The sequence below is a fragment of the Myxocyprinus asiaticus genome, chromosome 39 (assembly GCF_019703515.2).
Source record: "Myxocyprinus asiaticus isolate MX2 ecotype Aquarium Trade chromosome 39, UBuf_Myxa_2, whole genome shotgun sequence".
Classification (NCBI taxonomy): Eukaryota; Metazoa; Chordata; class Actinopteri; order Cypriniformes; family Catostomidae; genus Myxocyprinus; species Myxocyprinus asiaticus.
Window position 1 is genome coordinate 2,817,501 of NC_059382.1, and position 22,147 is coordinate 2,839,647.

Consider the following 22,147-nt stretch of genomic DNA (forward strand, 5'->3'; position numbering starts at 1 on the left):
GCCCCTGGTGCTCTTAAAACTGTCAGGTTGTAAAAACACCTTCAAGAATGTTAAATGGAGTCTGATAATAAACTAGATGAACATCTGATGAAATGAAGGCACGTGCCAGCAAAGACTGATTTTCTCTTTCTCTCTCTCTCTCTCTCTCTTCAGGATACCGTTGGTCTTCACACTTCTCTATTTTTGCATTTTATGGATGGGCGGCTTTTCAGCATCTGTAACTCAGGCCACCCTCCAATCAGGTGAGAGTTATGTCTGATTAAGCTGTTGTGATTGGTCAATCTGTGGGAGGTCATTTTGCTAGTGAAGGATGAGTCTTCTATCGCCCGCTGACGCAGAGAGCGTAGCCATCCTGCAACACTTTCACTAATCAATCAAATCTCACATTTTAATAATTGATCTAATCAGCAGCTTCACATTATGTCTTTCCACCAAGCTGCTTGGAGTGTCTCTAGAGGTCTGCTTGGATCTCCTTCATAGCCTTAAATTACTGTGCTGGATTTACAAATCTACAGAAAAGAGTGCTGAATTTTGCAAATAAATGAAGAACCAAGTGAATGAATCAGGAGTTGATGATTTATAAGTTTGATGGAAAAACACTAAACAGTTGCGGCACTTTTCAGTGCAGTATTTCAGTGTAAAAACCTGTGTTTTATATACTAAGCACATGCAATCCAGTTTAATTCCACTGCCCCATTCAGAGTCCTCTAAAACGAGGTCAGAAAATAATCAGCCTTTTACGAATCCAACAAAACGAAGTCTGAATTTAATCTAGGATTTACGAATCCTCCAAAATGAGGTCCAAAGTATAACTGAGGTTTTATGAATTCTCAGAAACAATGTCAGAACTTCTCGGAGAGCGTTTTTTTGCATGATGATAGCTTGCTGTGCTTAACAGTGAATAACAGTCAGCACAGTAAAACCTTCTGTAAGACGTTTCATCTCTTTAATGCTCTAAGTTTAGTCCATTTATTCACCGCTGCTGTTTCAGCCATCAACAACAATACATTTCAAGACGATCACTGTAGGACATTAAATCCTTCACTGTGAGTAATGTTCCCATATTTGTGAGGTGTTGTAGTTTTCAAATCCTCTAAAATGAGGTCCAAATTTTAACTAAGGCTTTATGAATCCTCCCAAATGAGGTCCAAATTATACCTGAGGCTTTACAAATCCTCAGAAATGAGGTCCAAATTATAACTGAGGCTTTATGAATCCTCCGATACGAGATCCAAAAATAACCAAGGTTTTACCAATCCTCTGAAACAAAGTCTGAAGATAACCAAGGCTTTATGAATCCTCCAAAAGATTTCCGAAGATAACCAAGATTTTACAATTCCTTGGAAACGCAGTCTTAAGATAACCAAGGTTTTATGAATCCTCCAAAATGAGATAAAAATTATACCTGAGACTTTACAAATCCTCTGAAATGAGGTCCAAATTATACCTGAGACTTTACAAATCCTCTGAAATGAGGTCCAAATTATACCTGAGACTTTACAAATCCTCTGAAATGAGGTCCAAATTATACTTGAGTCTTTACAAATCCTCTGAAATGAGGTCCAAATTATACTTGAGGCTTTACAAATCCTCTGAAATGAGGTCCAAATTATACTTGAGGCTTTACAAATCCTCTGAAATGAGGTCCAAATTATACCTGAGACTTTACAAATCCTCAGAAATGAGGTCCAAATTATACCTGAGACTTTACAAATCCTCTGAAATGAGGTCCAAATTATACCTGAGACTTTACAAATCCTCAGAAATGAGGTCCAAATTATACCTGAGACTTTACAAATCCTCTGAAATGAGGTCCAAATTATACTTGAGTCTTTACAAATCCTCTGAAATGAGGTCCAAATTATACCTGAGACTTTACAAATCCTCAGAAATGAGATCCAAATTATACTTGAGGCTTTACAAATCCTCTGAAATGAGGTCCAAATTATAACAGAAGCTTTACGAGTCCTCTGAAACGAGATCAGAAAATAATCAAAGTTTTATGAATCCTCCGAAACGAGCTCCAAATTATACCTGAGACTTTACAAATCCTCTGAAATGAGGTCCAAATTATACCTGAGACTTTACAAATCCTCTGAAATGAGGTCCAAATTATAACAAAAGCTTTACGAGTCCTCTGAAACAAGATCAGAAAATAATCAAAGTTTTATGAATCCTCCGAAACGAGGTCCAAATTATACTTGAGTCTTTACAAATCCTCTGAAATGAGGTCCAAATCATACTTGAGTCTTTACAAATCCTCTGAAATGAGGTCCAAATTATACTTGGGACTTTACAAATCCTCTGAAATGAGGTCCAAATTATACTTGAGACTTTACAAATCCTCTGAAATGAGGTCCAAATTATACTTGAGACTTTACAAATCCTCTGAAATGAGGTCCAAATTATACTTGAGTCTTTACAAATCCTCTGAAATGAGGTCCAAATCATACTTGAGTCTTTACAAATCCTCTGAAATGAGGTCCAAATTATACTTGAGACTTTACAAATCCTCTGAAATGAGGTCCAAATTATACCTGAGACTTTACAAATCCTCTGAAATGAGGTCCAAATTATACTTGAGTCTTTACAAATCCTCTGAAATGAGGTCCAAATTATACTTGAGGCTTTACAAATCCTCTGAAATGAGGTCCAAATTATACTTGAGGCTTTACAAATCCTCTGAAATGAGGTCCAAATTATACCTGAGACTTTACAAATCCTCAGAAATGAGGTCCAAATTATACCTGAGACTTTACAAATCCTCTGAAATGAGGTCCAAATTATACCTGAGACTTTACAAATCCTCAGAAATGAGGTCCAAATTATACCTGAGACTTTACAAATCCTCTGAAATGAGGTCCAAATTATACCTGAGACTTTACAAATCCTCTGAATTGAGGTCCAAATTATACCTGAGACTTTACAAATCCTCTGAAATGAGGTCCAAATTATACTTGAGTCTTTACAAATCCTCTGAAATGAGGTCCAAATTATACCTGAGACTTTACAAATCCTCAGAAATGAGATCCAAATTATACTTGAGGCTTTACAAATCCTCTGAAATGAGGTCCAAATTATAACAGAAGCTTTACGAGTCCTCTGAAACGAGATCAGAAAATAATCAAAGTTTTATGAATCCTCCGAAACGAGCTCCAAATTATACCTGAGACTTTACAAATCCTCTGAAATGAGGTCCAAATTATACCTGAGACTTTACAAATCCTCTGAAATGAGGTCCAAATTATAACAAAAGCTTTACGAGTCCTCTGAAACAAGATCAGAAAATAATCAAAGTTTTATGAATCCTCCGAAACGAGGTCCAAATTATACTTGAGTCTTTACAAATCCTCTGAAATGAGGTCCAAATTATACATGAGACTTTACAAATCCTCTGAAATGAGGTCCAAATTATACTTGAGTCTTTACAAATCCTCTGAAATGAGGTCCAAATCATACTTGAGTCTTTACAAATCCTCTGAAATGAGGTCCAAATTATACTTGAGTCTTTACAAATCCTCTGAAATGAGGTCCAAATTATACTTGAGACTTTACAAATCCTCTGAAATGAGGTCCAAATTATACATGAGACTTTACAAATACTCTAAAATGAGGTCCAAATTATACTTGAGACTTTACAAATCCTCTGAAATGAGGTCCAAATTATACCTGAGACTTTACAAATCCTCTGAAATGAGGTCCAAATTATACTTGAGTCTTTACAAATCCTCTGAAATGAGGTCCAAATTATACTTGAGACTTTACAAATCCTCTGAAATGAGGTCCAAATTATACCTGAGACTTTACAAATCCTCTGAAATGAGGTCCAAATTATACTTGAGTCTTTACAAATCCTCTGAAATGAGGTCCAAATTATACTTGAGACTTTACAAATCCTCTGAAATGAGGTCCAAATTATACTTGAGACTTTACAAATCCTCTGAAATGAGGTCCAAATTATACATGAGACTTTACAAATACTCTAAAATGAGGTCCAAATTATACTTGAGACTTTACAAATCCTCTGAAATGAGGTCCAAATTATACATGAGACTTTACAAATACTCTGAAATGAGGTCCAAATTATACCTGAGACTTTACAAATCCTCAGAAATGAGATCCAAATTATAACAAAAGCTTTATGATTCCTCTGAAACAAGATCAGAAAATAATCAAAGTTTTATGAATCCTCCGAAACGAGGTCCAAATTATACTTGAGACTTTACAAATCCTCTGAAATGAGGTCCAAATTATAAGAGAGGCTTGATCTATCCTCCGAAACTAGATCTGAAGATAACCAAGGTTTTATAATTGTTTATGTATTATTTAGACGAGGAAATGTTTGTTGTGCTTTGAGTATTTTATATTGTGAACATGGACAGTATGTAGCATTGTATAAGCTGTTATATGTCATAATATATTAATGCGGGTGGGTCGTGAGTGTATGTTCACTTGTGTGTAAAGTGCAGACATGGGATTATGGGCTGGTTGTACCTCTGGAAACGGGTTAATTAAAAACGCTTCCCGCTGCGGGACAGGAAACGGATTGTTCCACAAGGGGTCATTTATAATGTTTCGCGGGTATGAATGTGTGTGCGCATTTGTACTAAGACACTACTAATAGGAAGACTAATCCCCTCCCAGTCAGAAAGTGACAGACAAATTACACACACATACACCGCTGAACCTCACACCCCCACCTCTGCCCAGCCCACCAATCTTTCTGCCCGTCCCATAGAGAGTTGCAGGCATTACCTGCCTGGGTGTGTGTGTGTGTGTGTGTCAGGTTTTGTCTACATTGTCTACAAAAGCGTCTGCCAAAATGCAGAAATGTATATTGAATGTGACCAAACATCCCCCCTCTGACATTGTGTTGAGCAGCCAATGGTCCCCACAAGCAGAATGGCTTAATAAGCATAATAAATAATGTCTTTATTAAAATGTAAAAATGCTGAAAGGTTTCTGAGGGTTTGGTTCAGAGTTAGGGGATATAAAATATCATTATCTCAGTATATAACAAAAGAAGTTAATGGAAAGTCCCCACCATGATTGAAAAATAAACGTGTGTTTGTGTAAAAGTGTTTTTTTTTTCCTTTAAATATATACAGGTTTGTCTATATATATATATATATATATATATATATATATATATATATATATATATATATATATATATATACATATATATATTTTATCCTTACAAATTTCGTGATTCCTGTTTTGCTTTAAATCTATTGATATTAATAGGTTTGTGTGAGGGTTAGGTTTAAAGGTGTAGCACACTAATATGCGTATATAGGGAAGACCGGGGGCTAGTTATCACACACTGTAACAGGTAAAGTATGGGCAAGGAGGAGGCGGGAACTGGCTGAACAGTATACATAAAGTTTTAATGAGAAACTCAACTTAAAACAAAAGTAAACAGACACCTATGCAACGCAGCCACGTGCGTTTCTCTCTCTCGAACCAGCGTCTCCGGCCACCCTTTTATCGCTCTCCCGCTAATCAGCTGATTCAGCACCGGCCGTGCTCCATCACGCCCCGGCCATGCCCTCCTCCTCGTCACACACACTTTACTCCAGTGAATAGTTTTCAGAGTGGTATTTATTTTTGGAAGTCAATTTCTGCAGAGACACATACCTTGAAGTGTTGGTTACAAAAAAATCCATTGAACATTTTCACTGATATTGCCCAGGAAACAAGATACAGTTCATTGAACACACGTTGATTTTTTTGACAACTTTCCCCTATAGCAGGGCATATTCTCACACTATATGGCAAGTTGCTACAATGTCATAAAGCAGGTTTCATGTTACAATTGGGGCTAATGGTGGAATGTCGCTCTTTAAATCTATGCATGCATTAAACAGACTTTTAAAGGCCTTTCAGCACAATTTAAAATGTAAAACAATTATGAGGCACAAAATTAATTATGAAACGACAAAAATGGAAAAGGTAGCATACAAAAATATAAACATGCCCTGACCTGACTTAAACACATTTAAATCTGCCTTTACAGGGCTCGGCATTAACGCTTGTCTGCTTGTCCGGGACAAGTGGATTTTTGAAGGGGCAAGTGAAAGAGATTTTTCTGAGATATATCGCCTTTGTGACAACTTCCCCATGTGACAATTTCCCCTATATACATGCAGTGTGTGTGTTTGCAGAGTGAGTTTCATGCAGTGTCAGTCTGATTCGGGATGGTAATTTATTTAAATTGAGTTTGACATATGTAATGGCATCCTTAGTGATGTTTCATTAAAGAATCAACTTTGATCTCAGATTTGTTTCTTAGATAAAAATAGACATAAATAATGATGATTATGATTCTGTGTGTATGCAATGTTTCAGATGTGCAGTGTTATGACTGGGGCGTGTGGAGTAAAGAATCGGTGTATGTGTATGATGGAGAGGTGGCGTGGCTGTACTGTCCTCTCTTCTCATATCCGACGCTCTACAGTTACAGTCAGACTCAGAACAGCAGTCTGTCACTGTTGTGGTACAGACACACACACACACATGAGCTGGAGCAACCCATCAACTTCAAACTGAACACACTGTACAAGGACAGAGAATATCTGAGGATCCAACCGGCCACAGAGCAGGACGCTGGACTGTACACCTGTATGCTCCGGTAAGCACACGTACATGCACTCAAATATACTGTATGTGTAAATATATACAAAATTATGTGGGCACCCCTTTCTGATTAATGCATTTGTTTATTTCACACCCATTACTAACTGGTGCATAAAATCAAGCATACAGGCATACAATAACCTTAAACGTTTTTAGCATAATGGGCTCTGGTTGTGTTCCAGCATCACAATATATTTGGTATTAAAGGCATAGTACACCCAAAAATAAAAAGTCTGTCATCATTTACTCACCCTAATGTTGTTCGTATATGACTTTCTTTTCTTCCTTTTAACACAAAAGGAGATGCTGGGCAGAATGACAATGAAAGTGAATGGGTACTGAGACTCTTTTTGTGTTCCATGGAAGAATAAAAGTCATGCATGTCTGGAGAAATAGAATGTTAATTTTTGAATCCATCCCTTTAAATAATATCACAGTTAACCACATGTAAAAAACAAAAAAAGAAACAATACAATTATATTTATAAAAATAGCCACAAGCGACAGTTATCGGGGTCCGAGCTGTTTGAAAGAGTGGCGACAGTGATCGAAATAACCAAATTTGAAAGAACAGATTTACCAGGGGCAAAGTAATTTCATTACTAAGTGCTCTAGTTACATTACATATATCTCCGATTTAATTTCCTTCTGATATTTTGACTCTTCTTTTTTCAAACTCCTTGGCCATTCTAGAAGATTGCAGGCATCATTTAGAGACCCTCATGACAAAAACAATTAGCTAAAGAACTTTGATTCATCAAATCATTTGGAAGATATTTGGGCCTTGGCCAAATTTACTTTTTAAAGGAATATTTCGGGTTTAATACAAGTTCAGCTCAATCAGCAGGATTTGTAGCATAATATTGATTATCACAAAAATGTATTTCAGCTCATTCCTGCTTTTCTTTTCTTTTTATTTATTTATTTATTTTGTATCCCCTTTTTCTCCCAATTTTGGAATGCCCCATTCCCACTTCTTAGAAGGTCCACGTGGTGGCGCAGTTACTTACCTCAATCCGGGTGGCAGAGGACAAGTCTCAGTTGCCTCCGCTTCTGAGACCGTCAATCCACGCATCTTATCACGTGACTCGTTGTGCATGACACCGTGGAGACTCACAGCATGTGGAGGCTCATGCTACTCTCCGCGATCCACGCACAACTTACCAAACGCCCCATTGAGAGCGAGAACCACTAATCGTGACCACGAGGAGGTTACCCCATGTGACTCTACCCTCCCTAGCAACTGGGCCAATTTGGTTGCTTAGGAGACCTGGCTGGAGTCACTCAGCATGCCCTGGATTCGAACTCGCGACTCCAGGGGTGGTAGTCAGCGTCAGTACTCGCTGAGCTACCTAGGCCCCCCGTCCCTACTTTTCTTTAAAAAATAAAAAGCAAAAATATGTGTTACAGTGAGGCACTTACAATGGAAGTCAATGGGGCCATTGTCAATTCTGAACGATTTGATGAATCAAGTCGAATTCTGATTGTATGCAGTTGCGAAGATATTGGTGGAAATGCAAAAGTGCTTATTATAGCCAAAGTCATTCTAGCAAGTCAGTCCACTGTCGGTCATCTTTGGAACGCTCTCGGGAGGCTATTTCCAGTCATTCAAGTGCAGCTCCCATCTACTTGCGTGGAAAAATACCGAAATCTGAAATACGGTTGGTCAACATTACGATCAAAGAACATATTTCACATCAGCAATAAAATGTGATAATATTGGAATCATAAATTGTGCTGCTTTACCTCATATTAGACTAAAACACACAATTTTCCCGGCTTGTATAGCTAATGCGCATGTGCATTAGCGAGTTGATTGACAGGCGATGTCTGTATCTGAAAGGTGTTTGGCTCTTTTACCAGTAAGGCGGGACTTACTTTCTACATCCGTTGGGCGCTAGGGCTTCTTGGTTGGGTGTTCCAATTTCTCCTATTCATTTAAATAGAAGTGGCCCATCTCTGCTATATAGCCTCTGTTATAGAGCCATCTAGGGTCTGATGGGGTGTATGTGTGCACCTTAGTAGTGGGGGGGATTTTGGACATCCATGCCAAATTTGGTGTCTTTAGGACTTACAGTTTTTGCTGCCCAGACACTTCAGGGGCAGAAAAATGATAATAATTATAACAAGATGACTAATCAGTACAAATACAATAGGGATCCATCACCTTTAGCATTTGGACTCTTAATATAATAATTTGACTGAATAAATCAGAAGATAAAATACTAATGTTTTGTGTGTGTGTGGGAGGCAGCAACTTTTCATCGTGTGTGAAGATCGGTCTGGTGCTGGAGGTCATTCATCGGGATGGAGAGTGTGACATCAAAGCTCGATTGCACCTGAACATATCTATACCGTTCCAGAGTGAACGCACCCTCACCTGTCCTGACCTGCACAGAATCAGACTGCCCAACAGCACACACTCCGTCACCTGGTACCATGTGAGTAACTTCCGCATGACAGAATTTAACTTTCTGGCAAAAGGCGTCACAGACTTTACGTATGAAACACAACACAGTTGCTTATGAGAATAACAAGTGCAGTTACTTCACCTAAAAAATGTAATCCAGCAATTTTATGGCAATTTATAGGGGTTTAAATGTGAAAGTGGCTAGTGTTTGTTGTCTACCTTTCATCCACCTCTCTCTTTCTTATTTTCTTCTCTATGTAGTTGTGCAATACCAATTTGTTTACAATGGACAGAGAGCTGAAAGGTGATGATGTCGTGATCTACAGAATGTTGAGTCCTTACGCTGGTGTCTACACATGTGTGGTTTCATATCAGATGAATGGACACACGTTCAATTTCACACGCACACTAAACATCACAGCTGTTGGTAAAGGGACATCTCCTCTTCTCGTCTCATGTCATCTTTCTATTCTCTTAAAATTGTTCATTATATCCAAAGCAACTTACAGTGCTTGGATTATCATAAACACACTTTATCTCTTTATCTCCATGTCTCCTGTAGCTCCTGATGTTGGCAATAAAGAGCCCCTTATTTTGAATCCTGCTAAAGATCAGATCTACTCCGTCACTCTAGGTGAGTTTGACTGGGTACTTTCATGGTTTTTTTACATGCTTGTTGGTGAAATTTGTCCATGGTTCTTGTGGTTTCTGGGTAGTCTCTTGTAGCTGGATGAATCTTACAGTGTAATGTCCAGATCATATTTCATCCCAAAGTCAAACTAGAAACATTAGAAAGCCTACTTTTGAAAAATATTTGAAGATATTTTGCATTGCGACATTATTTTCATATGACCCTGAGACATCAGTGTAGCAGAATTGCAGTGTTTGTTTACAGCAATTAATAATATGTATTTTTGTAATTAGAAATAGTGACAAACTACACACAACTAAGGGTTAAATTGGTATTTTGGAAGTAGAGGAACCCTAAAAGTGGTTATTCTGCTAGTTACGCTGATAATGTAATTTGTAATAAAAAAAATTATATTAAATTTAGGGCTGTCGATTTAAGACGTTAATTAAGTATGGTTACTAATGCAAATATTTTTTTTTTTTACACAATTCATCATGCCCCCGATCCTTACGTAAATTCCGCAATAAGGAATGTTCTGACCATCGGACCAATTCAAGCTTGATATACCACCTTGTTGCAGTAGGGGGCAGTCAGCGCACCAGCTGTACAGACAAAATGCCTCGTCAAACCAATGAGCAGCACAGCCTTCCACAGACAGATGACCTTTTGTGCTTAAATACAGCTCGACCGAACGCAACAGAATGCTGGGATCTCTCGACATGTTTTTCAAACTACATTTAACTTGACACATCATCCTAAAAACATAGCTCTTCTGACTAGAGATGCTTAAAACTACTGAAACGTGTCACAACCAAAGTAGATGTTCCAAAAGCGTCTGTCTGTCTGACAAATGAGTACTTAGACCAACAATTAAAAATAGCTAAGACGGAAGTAGGGCAATAATAGGGCAATAATTCATTGCCATGATGATGTAATGTCAACAAACCCTAAAATGACTGTATAAATTACAATTTTAACAACTGTAAAGCTAATATAATACATGCGTTTTAACAGAAGAATTAATGTAAGTTCTTTTATAAAATTATAAGCTTCACATTTCTGTCTTTAAACCTTCCAAAAATTGGCCCCATTGACTTCCATTGTAAGTGCCTCACTGTAACATCAATTTCTGCTTTTTTTTAAAGAAAATTATGGACGAGTCTAAATAAATGTTTGTGGTAATCAACATTATGCCACAAACGCTGTTTATTGAGCTTAACAAAATATTCCTTTAACTTGTCTGCTGCCACAATATATGTACAGTATATGATCTATTTAAATGATCTGAACTATAATATTTAATATATACTGTATAATTTTTATAATTATGTTAATTATTATACACTAAATGATGTTTATTTGGAGGCCTTTTTTCAGTAAATATTGACATGTCATTAATTGCAATTTATTCGATTAATTAATTGGCACATCATGCAATTAATTCAGTTAAAAATGTTAATTGATTGACAGCCCTGATTAAATTATAATGCTTAATAATGTCCGCCGTCTATGCTGGGGTGCGTGCCTGTTCTACGGTGCCGCTCTCGAATATGCCGCCTTGACCATCGTTTGCAAACTGAACTTGAAAGTTTTTTTGAGCAAGTACACTTGATGAAAAAGAGACGGAATGTGTGCAGTGGATAAAACAAAAACTGGAACGGAGCATACAAGAAATGGAATCGATTGACAAGCAAGCCGCCAGTCGTTTTTTGTTTTTGTTTTTTGAATTAAAAGTGCCAGAACACCGTTCTGGACCAATCTGGCCCAATTAAGCCCCTGCAGATAACTGTAGCTGACACTCTATCACAACAAAAGTATTGGTGGGAAAAATTCCATAACACACAATCACCCCAAAGAAAAATGTGCTTAACCCCGGTCTTCGATCATTGCTGATTTTATAAAAATTGTTTCCTTTATCTGAGTGGTACAAGACTTAGTGACTTTTCCTCCACTTGCCATCTGAACATAAAAAAAAGGGCATGATTTGATAAGTCTAAGCGGTCATAAAAAAAAGCGACACTTTTTGTCTTCATGGTCAAAATTGACCAACCATTGAAAATGAATGGGAAAGACCATTATACAGACCATTTTTTGTTTATCTGTCAAATACAATAAATAACTCAGCCACAATGCAGAAAAACACACCGCAATTAAAGGCTGAGACTATAAAACATTTAGAGTGCAAAACATACACACCAACTCACAAACACACACACACACACACGTTGGTTTAGCTATCATTATGAGGACTCGCCATAGACATAATGATTTTTATACTGTATGAACTATGGATTTTATCCCCTAACCCTAACCCTACCCCGAAACCAACCCTCACAAAAAACTTTCTGCATTTTTACATTTTCAATTTAGTATGTTATTTAAGCGATTTGAATTATGGGGACACTAGAAATGTCCTCATAAACCACATTCATAGCATAATACCCTTGTGATTACCAGTTTATTACCTAAAAAAATTTCTTTGTAAACCACACACACACACACACTACACACACACACACACACACACTCAAACACACATACACACACATACACACTCATACACACATACACACACTCACACACCCACACCCCCCCACACACACACTCAAACACACATACTCACACACCCACCCACACACACACACACGCACTCAAACACACATACACACAAACACACTCAAACAAACATACACACACACACACACCCACACTCAAACACACACACACACGCACGCACACACATACTCAAACAAACACACACACACACACACACTCAAACATACACACACACACACTCAAACGCACACACACGCACACACACACACACACACACACACACATACACACACACACACTCAAACACACATACACACACTCACACACCCACACACCCCCCACACACACACTCAAACACACATACACACACACTCAAACAAACATACACACACACACACACGCACACACACACACACACACCCAAACATACACGCGCACATACATACTCAAACAAACATACACACACACACACGCACTCAAACACACATACACACACACTCAAACAAACATACACACACACACACGCACACACACACACACACACACTCAAACAAACACACACACACGTGCACATACATACTCAAACAAACATACACACACACACACACACACTCAAACATACACACACACACGCACACACATACTCAAACAAACACACACACACACGCACTCAAACATACACACACGCACACACACACACTCTCAAACAAACATACACATGCACACACACTCAAACGCACACACACGCACACACACACACACACACACACACACACACACACACACACACACACACAGAAATAAAGGTGACTGTCTCCCAAGAGATATTAAAACCAGCATGGTGTGCAAAAAATCCACCTGAAGCATCATTCTTTACTGTCCTTACTGTTTATTATTGTTTACTGTTTGTTCTTTTTATGCATTTATTGTTGTTAATATTGTTAATATTGTTGTTTGCAAAATATGTTTTTATTCTGTTTTATACTCTAATTGAATTTTCACAATTTTGCAGTTAATTTCTGTTAACTGCACAAACTGACACTTCGAATAAATGTTAAAATTTGAAACTTTGACAAGTAATAGTTTTATAATGTCTGAATATATATCCAAATACATAATTTGTGATAAAATATAAAATTAGGTTACAACAAGCCATCAGAATACACAGTAGGTGGCTGCATAGAACACTGCAGCCATCTACTGGTTATTATTGTCACAACATGATTTTCATGAAGTCATGTTATTTATATTTTGTTCACCAGATGGCAGCAAATTGCCTCCAATTTATGTCACATTATCATATTAGTGTAGGCTTTAACTATACTAAAGTTTCATAAATTTGCTTATTTGCATATGCAAATTAATGGTAAAACTGTAAATAAGATCAAAATAGCATAAAATCCTAAAAGAAGTGCATACTTTTATTGTTATTACTTTAGGGAAGAAGAAATGGTATCATTGTCATCATCAAAAAAACAAAAAAAGCACCTTTGCTCTTTCCGGTCAAAAATGACCGGGAGGACCAAAAATAGGGCTAATTTATGAAGACCATAGGAGTGTTATACAGATTTTTACTGTATAATCAGTTGCTTCCTAAAAAAAACAATCAAGGAGGAAAAATGAAAATAAATCATCAATCTCTATTCTTGGGTCTCTGAGGTTTAAGCATATTTTCCCTCCAAAATTCTCATTATTATGTACAAAAATGTTCTTATCATGACTATCAGCATAAAGTCTACACTCTACACTGCAGCATATTGTGGCCTTGAACTGCCTACTTGCACTCATAAAATATTTTGAGATTTACACATTTCAATTTCATAACAAAATTCCATGCAATTACAGTCATATGCAATGACATTAAGGGTGACATCGTACCACAGTTTCTATCATTCTGGTAGGTCAACTACTTCAAGGTCCCATCCTTGGTTGAAACAAACTTATGATCAGATATCAGAGGTTAGCTATCAGTTATGGCTACTCCTTATTTCTTTACGTCAAAGGGGTACCAAGGAGAGCAAATCCTTGGAAGTTGTTTTCGACTATGGCAAAGTCACATTTGAGAGGGCACAATAACCGTAAATAATTCAGAGATGTAAGTTATCTAGACATTCAATGTATCGGTGCTATGTTCTCCTCCGGAACAGAGGCCTCCTCCTAAAACTTGCTGGAATGTCGGCCATCATTATCTGTTGAACATTAGGACAGAGAGCAGGAGAAAACACAGAAAACATACACAAGGCCAAACGAAATATAGTATAATATCACATTAAAGAAACTAAAATCTCTCTCTCTCTCTATCTCATACAATTAATAATGCTTGTATAATATAGTAGCAAATGGTTATAGAATAGATGATTAATTATCTTATAACAGAACAAATACAAGATATAGTAAATGCATATTCTCCAGAAGCCGGTCTAAATGAGTAATCACTTTTACTGCACTCCTGACATGGGCCAGACCCTCAGTCACCCCTCAGATTACATGCATGTTACTTGCACCTTATAGTAAAAGAAAAATAGAAAATTGATTAATATAATAACAATAAATGAGGATGATAAAAGATAAGGTATAACTTGTAAAAATAAAAGGATTTCGAAAATCCACCCCTTCAATTTCTACCTTAGAAGTGCTCATTGTAGCAGTCTGAGAACTAAAGCTGTATTTTATAAAAACCCTGACTCCCAGAAACTGCATTAAGTCAGCCAATCAGATTAGAGGTGAAAACTTTAATAAAAATCTTGCAATTCTTAGTTTCTGCAATATGCATGTGTAACCGGTCCTATTCGACCCATTCTGAGCAGGATTCGAACCGGAGTCTCTGGCATGGGAGGCGGGCACACTAACAAGGAGGCTAAAGGCCACAGCCCCTAGCGTCAGTCGCTAGTGCGCCTCTTGAGGCCAGGGGAGTGAGGTTTACGTATTGCACAGCTACCTACCATCTGGCTCCCATTACACTCACCCCCCTAAACCTCACTCCCATCTGGGTCACGGCACCACTGTGACACACCTGTTCTTCCCGCTCCGTACGGGACTCGAACCGGCGTCTCCGGCATGGGAGGCAGGCACACTAACAAGGGGGCTAAAGGCTACAGCCCCTAGTGTCAGTTGCTAGTGCGCCACTTGAGGCCAGGGGAGTGAGGTTTATGTATTGCACAGCTACCTACCAGCTGGCTCCCATTACACACACCCCCCTAAACCTCACTCCCATCTGGGTCACGGCACCACTGTGACACTCCTGTTCTTCCCACTCCGTACGGGACTCGAACCGGTATCTCCGGCATGGGAGGCGGGTGCGCTAACAAGGAGGCTAAAGCCCCTAGCGTCAGTCGCTAGTGCGCTTCTTGAGGCCAGGGGAGTGAGGTTTATATATTGCACAGCTACCTACCAGCTGGCTCCCGTTACACATGCTTAGACCGTGTTCTGTTGTGTTGATGTTTCAGGTAGAAGGGCAGAACTGTCTTGTCGAGTGCATCTGCCTCATCTGTACGAGGAAAACGAGGAGATATGGTGGACTATTGATAACAAAACGGTCGAACAACTCGCCAACCCACGATTCACCTCACCGGAGGCCACGTACAGACCACATTATACATCTTTCACTCTCTCTGGCTGTCACTTTATGTCTTTTATTGACTGTGTGTGTTTGCTTGTGTTTTCAGGCTTGTGTCTGAATATTATGGCGATCAGAAGAAAGAGAGATTCCTGTACGTGACGGATTTCTCAGCTGATGACCTGCAGAGAGAGTTCAACTGCTCAGCCAGAAACAGTCTTGGCTTCAACACCAGTAGAGCTGTACTCAAGCAAGAACGTAAACACACATTCATGTTTCTTTCTAGTTTTCTAGAGCATTTGTGTCTATGTGTGTTTGTATAATCTCTTTTGTGTGTGTGTGTGTGTGTGTGCAGCGTATGTCCCTACTCTAGAGTTGGGTTGTGGGTTAGGTGTGACTCTCGCCCTCATGTTGATGATGTTTGCCGTCTATCACGTGTTCTGGCTTGAACTTCTGCTGCTGTACCGCTCCTGGTTCGGCTCAGATGAGAGATACACAGGTGAAAACACACACACACACACTTACTTAATATCACAAGCCCTTTCGACATTTAATCACATGCAGGATATGATTCATAGATATCTAGAATTCTATTTTTGTACTAGTTAAAATGCTATTTTGTCATATCAGGATAAAATCATATCACGTAAAAAAATACACACATTGTAAAATGCAGTTACAGATATTATTAATTGTTTTTTTAACTGGTAGTAATTCCATTGCTGACCCCAAGAATGATCATTTAAACTAGTGAAAATGTAATTATAGATATCTGTAATTCACATCCTGCATGTGATTAAATGTTGAAATTGGTCTAAAGGGATAGTTCACACAAAAATGAAAATTCTGCTATCATTTACTCAGCCTCATGTTGTTTCAAACACATGTGACTTTCTTTCTTCTGTGGAACACAAAAGGAGATGTTAGACAGAATGACAGCCTCAGTCACCATTCACTTTCATTGTATGGAGAAAGATAAAAGTGAATGGTGACTGAGGCATTGAGTCATTCTGTCTAACTTCTCCTTTTGTGTTCCACAGAAGAAAGAAAGTCACATGTGTTTGAAACAACATGAGGGTGAGGAAAATTTTGGGGTGAACTGTACCTTTAAGAACACAAAATTTTGAACTTCAGTGCAGTAGTTTATATAGCTTTGTTTTATTGATAATTAATGACTGATCTCTGCTACTCAACCTCATTTTATTCCTGATACTGTTTTCCTGTGGAACAAATAATGAGAACTGTAGCTAAATGTATTTTATTCCAGGCGTGAAGCTTCAAAAATGACAAAGCACCTTAAAAACTTCCTAGAAGTAGAATATTCCAAGTCTTCGGAAGCCATAACGTACACCCAAATTTAAGACAGAGTGCATGCTGAGTGACTCCAGCCAGGTCTCCTAAGCAACCAGATTGGCCTGGTTGCTAGGGAGGGTAGAGTCACATGGGGTAACCTCCTCGTGGTCACGATTAGTGGTTCTCACGCTCAATGGGGTGTGTGGTAAGTTGTGCGTGGATCGTGGAGAGTAGCCTGAGCCTCCACATGCTGTGAGTCTCCGCGGTGTCATGCACAATGAGTCATGTGATAAGATGCACGGACTGACGGTCTCAGAAGCGGAGGCAACTGAGACTTGTCGTCTGCCACCCAGATTGAGGTGAGTAACCGCGCCACCACGAGGACCTACTAAGTAGTGGGAATTGGGCATTCCAAATTGGAAACAAAGGGGATTAAAAATATAAAATAAAAAATGAAGATAGAAAATCTTCCCCTGTGTTGTTGGGCCAAATCAGGTTAAAACCATGTCTCTGTCTGTCTGCAGATGATAAGAAGTATGACGTGTACATCTCATACGCCCGGAACAGCGAAGAGGAAGAGTTTGTGCTGTCCACGTTGCGTCGAGTTCTGGAGACAGAGTTCGGTTACTCTGTCTGTATATTCGACCGGGACAGTCTCCCAGGAGGGAGTGAGTACAGCAGATGTGTTTGCATCAGGGTCAGAAATTAACCTTTACAATAAGGGGCTATATTTGATTTTCATATTTTCAGTCTGAATCATTTGGGCTGGTAAAATGTTCACATAGATTAGATAAAAAAGTAGAAGAAATCATTGCACAATAAACGCTCTACTAGAACATATTTTAAGCCGCCTTTTCAGTGTCTCAGACATTTGCATACAACGGTCTCATTTCGCCCCCTAATGGCAGTCGTGAGCTTTGTCACTTAGTATTTTTTATTACTGTTGCTATTATTATTATTATTACTTTTATTATAGTTATTATTATTATTATGGTATAATTTATTATTAATATCATTGTTATTATACTAATTCAGGAAATAGGGGTGTGAATTCATAAATATGATTTAAATATGAAGGTTTTGTATGTGCAGAATTAAATGACAAATGTACACATGTAATCATACATTTATTACAAAAGGCTTTTGCAATATATTTGCAACATTAATGATCAGTTCTGACTTCGTCCTTCATAACTGTCCAATCTGCCGAAGCAGCAGGTGTTTAAAAATAAAGTTTGGGACAAAAACTCTCTTTTCGCTAATAGTTTTGAACGGAAAACTTCACATAAGGTCAGGCGGTCGCAAATGGTCTAGTCACACAAGTTGAAATATTTCAACTAGAGCTGTTAATGGATTACATTTTTTTAATGGAATGAATTACATGATATGTCGAATAATTTATCGAATTAATCACAATTAATCGCATATATAAATATTTGCTCAAAAAGGCCCAAAATATAGAATATTCAATATATAATATTGAAAATCATTATAAATATTAAATACAACGTTGTGCGACCCCACGTATACATGTGTGGACGTTGTATTTTGGTTTCACTCTACGCAATGCATATTTTAAATGAATTTAAACCAACTGATCTCAGTTCAGAACACTCTGGGCTGTGAGTAAAAGGTTAAACTTACAACGACATACGGAGTCTTGTGACAAAACAACATGGCGCTGATCACAGCGGAGTTTGTCTTTGGGAGAAACGCCAACAAAACTACATCTGATAAGAAACTCTGATAAGATTTTACATTGAAACCTGTTTGAGTCAAAAGATTAGATTCTCTAGTTTCATCCGATATGCCATTTAGAAAATTTGAGCGATTTATCGATTTTAATACGAAACGGCACACTGCTGAACGCAATGACCTCTATAGTGGACAATAGCACTAGTTTTTCATTAGAAATCCCGTATTCACTGTAAATGATCACAGTAACTACGTTTCCATCCAAGGATTTTTTGCGAAAAAAGTTTTAGCGCTTCAAAATAAAGCTGACGGAAACGCAAATTATCGCTAAAATTTCACAAGTGTCGACATAATATTTTTCCATTTAACTCTAGCGCATAAACTCTATTTCGATACTTCAAATGTTGCGAAAAACTGGTTTGGAGACACTTTGTCGAGAAAATTGGCATTAACGCAAAAATGTAGTGTCACATGACAGAATTTACCCCAATCGTTAGCCTGTGTTAATCATGATGACGGGATACATCCTTGAAAGCCAATTTATTGTACGTGATTATGGATTGATCTGAACGGCATAAAGATCCGATCACTGCAAACATGACACTTCCAGGAGTGCCAACACAAATATCTCGTATCAAGACATGCACATTGACAAGTGCACGGAGAACAAATGAATGGCCACTCTTTGCGATTAATTTAATCGCGGTAGACATCCGTTTATTTATTAAAGTTGCTTTAACATACCATTCAAAATAATAGACGGCAGTCATGGAATTAGCCCACAATACAAAAAACATCATTTCTGTGCACAAAGATGTTTTAAATTAAACTTATATGCACAATACTAGGAGAAAAGCTTCAGTGTGCTTTTCTGGAACACTAACACATAGCCCAATTATATACAATTATTGTTTAGCTTACTTTTGAAAAATGCTGGCAAAATTCCCTGTATTAAATTAAATAAATTACCAAACGAAAAAAGCATTAAGTTAAAAAAATAAATTATCATACGAAATTTTTTTTTTATTTTTAGACCTATATATGCCTTTTCTTTACACAAACTTATATTAGCCGTACCCTGTTCTGTAGACGAATAAAGTCGGCTGAATTACATTTTCTACACTTCAAGACTATAAACTATCAGAACTATTTGTCTAGTGCCGAGTTCACTTTCAGAAAACGAGCTTGTGCACATTTTAAAACTTTTAAATATTTTAAATCTAATCCTCTTTACCTCGGATCGCATTTGCTGAGCTTCTTCAGAAAATGTCAATTGCATTATGACGCTAAAATTAATTTTAGATGATAATCAAGTTCAGTTGGTCTTTAAAAGTTGTGGGACAAATATACGGGACATAATGCGGTTGTGATGTCGATGCTTTAGATGATTGTTCAAAATGGCCTATTGAATATCAGGAATGTATCATATGTAATCCCTGATATTACACCGCATCAATGTTTCTTTAATAGCTGTGCACACCGCATATACACATGGATGTATGATCCTTATACTGAGACCGAAAATTCCCCCACTACTTGGTGCAGTTGCCAGCTTGAACAGGGCCATGATGATTCACATTCGGGTTGGAACCGATGGCAACCTACAATAGGCGCAGCATCAGGACCAATATTACAGTCCTATCAGAAGGGCAACAGTTCCCTTTTTGATTGCAATTCCTCCTCTTCTGATTGCATTTATTTGTGAAATTAAAATGACAGTTAGCTGGCTAATTTCAATGAATTGTCTCAATACTCTCCCCATTTTACCAAAACTTCGGAGTTAAAAAATGAGGGACATCTGGGAGGCGAATTAGCGATAAACGCACATTTCTGAATGGAAACGGCTTAAGGGCAGATTTCTTTTGCGATAAACCAAAACTTATGCGACAAAGTGTTTTTTAGGCATGACGTCATCACGCACACCATTTTTATCGTTAAAAGGCCATTTGAATGGAAACAGAAAGAAGACGGCAAATTTCTCAAAAAAATGTTTACGCATTTTCACTTTGTCGATAACAAAATAGTGCGAAAAGTGGATGGAAACTAGGCTAATGAGAATAAATGGGTTCATCCAAGTGGCTTTCAGAGGCTTTATATGGAGTTAGGATGAAAATAATGTGCATTTCAAACTGTTCAGAGACCAGTGCAGACAGACAGCACACTGGAGGTTAAGTCATTCACTAAATAGGGAGCAAGGGATCATCCTATAGCTTTCCTATACAGCTAAGTGCATTCACTCCTAAAATCTGATCAAAAGTTCAGTTTCAGGCTGCAGATGATGTTTGCACCACTCAACATGTTTGACAGACATGTGACAATGATAATCAGTACATAGATTCAGAATTTATAATGTTTCATTTTATTTTAACATGGTTGACAGTGATTGGACGATGCTGGCCATTACTTTGAGTCTGAATTATTTATGCTAATTTCTGGTTGGTAAAATGCTTCAGCACTGGCTATCACTTGTTCGTTTGACAGTGCAAAGAGAGAACACTGAGATTTTGTTGCTAAAGTAGAAAAAAACATACAATGTAACATAAAAGTCAAATCATTTTTATTTGTGCTTTTCCCAATACACACTGTTCAAAATCATCTTTATAGAAAATCAGCTTTAATGTCTGTAACATCATAACCAACACTCCTGGGCACATAATAAACTATTTGATTAACTTTCTATTGACTTTCTATAGCTTGATATTATTTAAAATTTCACAACTTAGTCCCGCTGTCCACATACAGCTCTAGAATTATTATTTTTTGCTTGTTTATTAGGTGCTACTAGTTATACATTAAATGGAAAATGCACACAGCAGTCACGCTCGGGTCTCAGGAGGATAATAATTTAAATGATTGATTAAGCATTGATTAGACAATACAAAAAAGTGGCTTTAAAAGTCAGTCTATTTAAAAAAAAAATCATATCATTGAACATGCCTGTCACTGGCCTACAGTCCACAGCAATTCATTTTACAGTTGAGTTCATCAGTGTGTCCGAGGAAGACTTAAGAGATGTTCTCAGGAAGCGTTCTTGCGTTCTGTCTGTACAGACTCTTTTGGAGCATTTCAGTGTAGTTGCGTAGCATTTCGCTGGTTTTCAGCATCTCAAGCCATAAATGCTGTATTTTTAAAAGTTGTTTTTAAACGTCCTTTGAGTCTCGAGATCCCTTTGCCTGTACAGCTGGAGCTGCGCTTACTGCCACCTGCTGTTGAAAACATTTCACGCTCGAATTTTCTCCCCAATTTGGAATGCCCAATTCCCAATGTGCTCTAAGTCCTCGTGGTGGCGTAGTGACTCGCCTCAATCCGGGTGGCGGAGGACGAATCTCAGTTGCCTCTGTGTCTGAGACCATCAATCTGCGCATCTT

The 22,147-nt window shown here is 37.9% G+C and overlaps 1 protein-coding gene and 1 long non-coding RNA gene across 7 annotated transcripts in view; both read left to right on the top strand.

Annotated features, from left to right (window-relative positions):
* LOC127429928 (interleukin-1 receptor accessory protein-like) overlaps window positions 1–22,147 on the top strand; it is a 34,934-nt gene that overhangs the window by 10,816 nt on the left and 1,971 nt on the right. For 5 of the 6 annotated variants that reach the window (XM_051679298.1, XM_051679300.1, XM_051679299.1 and 2 more), the window contains 9 exons: window positions 154–242; window positions 6,352–6,634; window positions 8,893–9,079; window positions 9,310–9,475; window positions 9,611–9,682; window positions 15,682–15,814; window positions 15,901–16,049; window positions 16,147–16,290; window positions 17,609–17,752. In XM_051679298.1, coding sequence (XP_051535258.1) covers window positions 154–242; window positions 6,352–6,634; window positions 8,893–9,079; window positions 9,310–9,475; window positions 9,611–9,682; window positions 15,682–15,814; window positions 15,901–16,049; window positions 16,147–16,290; window positions 17,609–17,752 — 1,367 coding nt within the window. The remainder of the gene's footprint in view (window positions 1–153; window positions 243–6,351; window positions 6,635–8,892; window positions 9,080–9,309; window positions 9,476–9,610; window positions 9,683–15,681; window positions 15,815–15,900; window positions 16,050–16,146; window positions 16,291–17,608; window positions 17,753–22,147) is intronic. The other variant, XM_051679303.1, reaches the window with a different exon arrangement.
* Window positions 2,481–3,940, top strand: LOC127429946 (uncharacterized). The gene is made up of 3 exons (XR_007895380.1): window positions 2,481–2,524; window positions 3,154–3,195; window positions 3,657–3,940. It is a non-coding gene; the product is annotated as an uncharacterized LOC127429946 (long non-coding RNA).